The sequence below is a fragment of the Microtus ochrogaster genome, chromosome 5, assembly GCF_000317375.1.
Source record: "Microtus ochrogaster isolate Prairie Vole_2 chromosome 5, MicOch1.0, whole genome shotgun sequence".
NCBI lineage: Eukaryota > Metazoa > Chordata > Mammalia > Rodentia > Cricetidae > Microtus > Microtus ochrogaster.
In genome coordinates, this window is record NC_022012.1 from 29,618,596 (window position 1) to 29,623,514 (window position 4,919).

At 43.2% G+C, this 4,919-nt stretch overlaps 1 protein-coding gene and 1 non-coding gene across 2 annotated transcripts in view; both read left to right on the forward strand.

Annotated features, from left to right (window-relative positions):
* The window catches only part of Cdon (cell adhesion associated, oncogene regulated), an 88,534-nt gene that overhangs the window by 51,041 nt on the left and 32,574 nt on the right, over positions 1–4,919 (forward strand). Inside the window, exons 11-12 of the mRNA XM_005347024.3 lie at positions 1,395–1,526; positions 4,430–4,633. Coding sequence (XP_005347081.1) covers positions 1,395–1,526; positions 4,430–4,633 — 336 coding nt within the window. The remainder of the gene's footprint in view (positions 1–1,394; positions 1,527–4,429; positions 4,634–4,919) is intronic.
* LOC113456148 lies at positions 2,575–2,734 on the forward strand. The gene has a single exon (XR_003377012.1). It is a non-coding gene; the product is annotated as a U1 spliceosomal RNA (small nuclear RNA).

Genomic DNA, 4,919 nt, shown 5'->3' on the forward strand with positions numbered 1-4,919 from the left:
TCTTTCCATAGTTAACAAATACTCCACAACACGTCTTTCCATAGTTAACAAATACTCCACCACACGTCTTTCCATAGTTAACAAATACTGCACAACAGTGCTATAAGGGAAATGGCTTCTGAGGATTGGGAAGGACGCAAACAGTGCCTTTGGGAAAGGACTTTTGTTTAGTCACTGTTGGGTACTTCCCATTTTAAATGAATCTTCAGTTAGTTTTCACCACTCGGTCCTAGTTATTTATAGTCTGGCCTATAACCACTGAATAGCTAGTTTAAAAACTAAAAAAAATCAAAAACCCAATTTCACTTTTACTTGTTGAAACATTAAAAGTCAGTGTGGCCTTTTTCTGTGGAAAAACAACAGAAGCTCCTTAATTATAAATATTATTTTGGAATGAATACATGCAACAAAAAGGAAAATGGTCGAATCAGAACCTTGGTTCAAGTCCCTATATGGCTTCTTTCTCATGTTGTTGTATTAGTCAAGGTTCTCTAGAACAGAACCAGTACAAGTTCATAGACATAGATATATACATACACTAGACAAACATAGGTAAAGATGGACATAGACATGCTTAGATAAACAGACATACACATACATAGACAGACAGACAGACATGGACATATACACAATCACATAGACATAGGCAGAGACATACATAGACAAAGAAGGACATAGACATGACATAGACTTTTTAAAACTAGCACACATTAAGTGGTAACACCAGTGTCTCTCGGGCTGAGAATCTCGGGTGGTTCTTGGTCCTGGAGGCCCAGTGGCTCAGCAGTTGGAGCAGCCTCACAGTGCTGACTCTCACTGGAGAGCTAACAACCTGGTACTTTCTCAGCCAGGAGGATTGCGGTCTCAGCAGTCCCAGTCTGGTAGAACCTGGAAGGTTCTGGGAAAGCGTTTGTCCTCAGTCAGCAATGAGACCCGAAACACTGGAGTAAGCAGTAGCAGCAGCTGGTTGAGTCTACTCAGCTGCGAAGGGAAGCCGAGCGAGCAGATCTGGTCTGCTACCGGAAGGCCTGGGGTGGGTCTTCCACACCGGTGAGGACAGCAGAGCAGTTCTTCACTCAAGGCTCCCTTCTCTGATGACTCTACCTTGTGGCATGCTTACATCAAAGCCAAACATCACAGTTGTTTCTTCCACGTGTCAATTCAAGTAGTACCATGAAGAAAGACATTTAAGCTTTCTTTTAATGATACTAGAGAAAGACAAAACAATTTTGCCCCAGTTGTTGACATGAGCTAAGTAAAAGGGAGGTTTTGTGTTTAGACAGAGACACAGATATCTTTATAGCTGGTTATGTTTCATAATAATTTTTGTTTTGACTTTATATATATATATATATTCTTATTGGCTTATTGTTTCCTTAAAAAATACTTTACAGAAAAAATGACATCGTCAAAAAACAGCCAGGCATCCTCTCTACCTGTGGGCATCCCTAAGCGTCCTGCTATTTCAGAGGCTTCCAGCAGCAATTTCGGAGTTGTGCTTACGGATTCCTCTAGGTATAGCGGAGGTAAAGAATCTTCATCTTGTTTGTTTATAATGTCAGTGTCCTTTTTCACTTGGGGAGGTAGGATAGAACGGGACATTTGTTATTTAGGTTATGTTCTACCCTGCATAGCTACTGTGTGTGTGTGTAATGTACATGTGTGTGTATTTGGGCACGTGTGTGTGTGTGTGTGTGTGTGTGTGTGTGTGTGTGTGTGCTTGTTTAGGCCTGAAGTCAAACCTTACTTATCCAAGGACTTTCACTTCAGAGCTACTTTTCAGTTACGTTAAGCATACTAATTATGTGAATATCAACTTTATAAGTGTTAAGACTGCACCTCATAGGTGAATATTTTACTGTTTACTTAACCCAACATGTAGACGTTACTGACTGCCAGTACAGCAGAGATAAAATAATCCTTGCTTTCAAGGATTTAAAGCCTAGTGGGTGATACAGACATCAGAGCACACACACACACCAGTAAACTGACTGCTAGAAAATGAAGAGATAGCTCAGCTTATAGGAGTAGAATGGATATACACAGGCACACCAGTCACAGCCAGTTTGTCCATTCCGCCCGTGCTTATACTCCTGGTGATTTGGAACCTCAGGAGAGTATGCAACTCGCCTCGATACAAAGGAGGGCACATGGTGGTTCACACGGCTGCTTGGCAACTTGAGCTGAGCCTCAGGAGACAAGAATGATGCTCAGATGAAGGAGAAAGACAGGCCAAGGTAGCTTATGCAGATGGGCAGATGACATGTTGTGTTCAGTTAGTGTGGCTTATTGCTGTCAGGGACGACAGTAGTGTAAGGAAGCAGGTAGGTGTTTTAGGATACCGGTGGGTAAGGACACTTATTGCCTGACAGCCCAAGTTTGACCTCTGGGACACACACAGTGAAAGAAGACGAGAAATGGGTTGTGCAAATTGTCCTCTGTCCCTCCACACATGTGCTGTACCATATGCCTCTCTATCCACAATACATACATACATACACACACAAATGAATAAACTGTAGTAAGACATTATTTAAAAATGTAATCTTTTCTTGGGAGCTATGAGGAGTCCTCGTACTTAGCCTGACAATGGAGATTCCAGAATCATGAAGTGGTTTCCTCAGGGCAAGGTTCTTTTACTATACTTGGGGTATGTTGACTCCTATGAGTCCCCCAAATCCTAGAAACTTTATAATTTGTGGTAGTAGGGGGACTACATTCATGCTGCCCCTTCAAAAAAAAAAAGCCCTAAAGGATTTTAAAGAGGAAGAAATGCAAAAGACACACCTAGAGAAGTAGGAAGATGACACCACGGGATGAAGAAGAGGGAGGAAGGGTAGAGCCGAGGTCAGAGTAATGGAATCTGCTGAATGAGAGGGAGGAAGTGTGGGAATGGACACAAGGAACCATTTCAAAGGGTTGTAGATGAAGCTTCTGAGTTTGGAGTCCTCCAAACCAAACTGAAATACGATTCGTTTGTTGTGTATAACTGCTTCGTGAGGAGGGGAGCTTGTGAGCTCTTCAGACGAGGTAACAGGCTCTGAGGTTTCTGTGTGCTAGCCAGTGGGGCTGCTGTGTGAAAGGGACAGTGTGTGCTTCCCTGTAGACATGCTCTCCCCAGTGGCTCTCCTTCCTGTCTGACCTGTGGCACTTGGTGAGTTTGAACCTTGCGCAGTCACCCTGAGAAAGTCGCTTGGTTTTCAGTAAAGAGCTGCATTAACACTTCTGCTCCTTCTGCTTCTTTCCATTGCTTTCTACTGGAAAGGAATACAGTAAGTACTGCCCGCAGTTGCCTGCCAATGCCTCCGTCTGTTTATCCCGCAAGCCATCTGTTGTGTAAAACACCCTGGTTTTCTGCATACACGTGCCATGTTCAGTGTGACTTCCTTCGTATGCCTTAGAAATGAGGGTTGAGTCCATGCTGAGTTGTAACAAGTTGCTTGAGAAGCATGGACTCAGAAAGATAAGGCTTCTTTAGTGGCTGCCCCAATACCGTGGCCCAGGGCAGCCTTCCGTGTCCAGCTTTAGCAACTTACTACCAGCACTCCAGAGGACCCACTGGCCTTGAAAGCCAGATGTCCACAGGATTCACAGGCGGCTGATGTGAAAGCAGAATGGCAGTTTAATGGGGTTCGGTGTAACTATTTTTGCGGGCCATTCTTGTAGGAGTCACGAAGGAAGCCAGTTACAACCACCGGCTTGCTTGTTCAGCAAGGGAAGTTAGGCCCTTGGTTGAAATGCTGGGGACCTCACTCCCGATGTTTCCATCTGCCACAAGGTCTAGTCCTAACCTGTGTCTTGTGGTCGTGCCCACAGCAAGCCGTTGTGCATGAGCTCTCTGGCCCAGTTTTCTCTGTTAGTGCACTGCTTCTGTCTCCCTCACATCCTCTCCTTCCCTCGTTACCATGCCAGTGTTGGTTTTGTCCTGGTCTATCTGTGCATGCGCTGACAGACTGTTTCAGAGCAGCAATTCCTGAAGGCTTGAGGTGTATTCAAGGAGGGTAAGAGTCACAGTTACTGTAACCATCAATAGGTTCTGGGGTTTCTTTTACGGAATTCTGAAAACGTTTCAAATAAGAAAACATTTATGAGAATTGTTCATATACCATAACCAAAATTAAATAATTGCTTGCACCTGGCTTTAGTCATCATTCTACAATAGAATGGCAGAACCTATCATGTTCATTAGCTCTTTCTTTGTGAGTTATTTATTATATCTGTAATCATTTGACTTTCCTTCCTTCCAGTTTCCTGTACATTTTTATTAGCTTCTAAACAGGACAGGGAAACAGGCTGTAAATTATTAGCTATGACAAAAAGTTGGTGAGGGACCTTTAACACAGGGCTTGGGCTTTATCTCTCATAGTATTTGTAGGTTATTCCTGTCTCTGACACCATGGTGATGGTGAAATGAATGTTCAATTTTCAGTCCCAGAGGCGCCGGATCGGCCTACTATCTCTACAGCGTCAGAGACCTCCGTCTATGTCACTTGGATTCCCCGGGCAAATGGTGGCTCACCCATCACAGCCTTCAAGGTGGAGTATAAACGGATGAGGACTAGTGATTGGCTGGTGGCCGCCGAAGATATCCCTCCTTCCAAACTTTCTGTCGAAGTTCGTAGTTTAGAACCAGGTAATTTTTTTTTTTTGGCTGTTATTTGGGGTAACAAATGCTTACTGTGGAAAAATTTGAAAAGGGAAATATGAAGAAGAGAATAAGTTGTCTGAACTATACCCATCCATAGACTATTTATGTTTTGGCATATTTCTTCTCTGTGTCTTTATATGCCCTGGAATCTTGCCATAAGTACAGCGCTGCATCCCTCATTTTATATCTAACTTTTTTTTTTCATCTTACAAAGGAATATTTTTTTTATTAAATTTTATTATTCAATTAAGGATCTCCGCCTCCCCCCCCC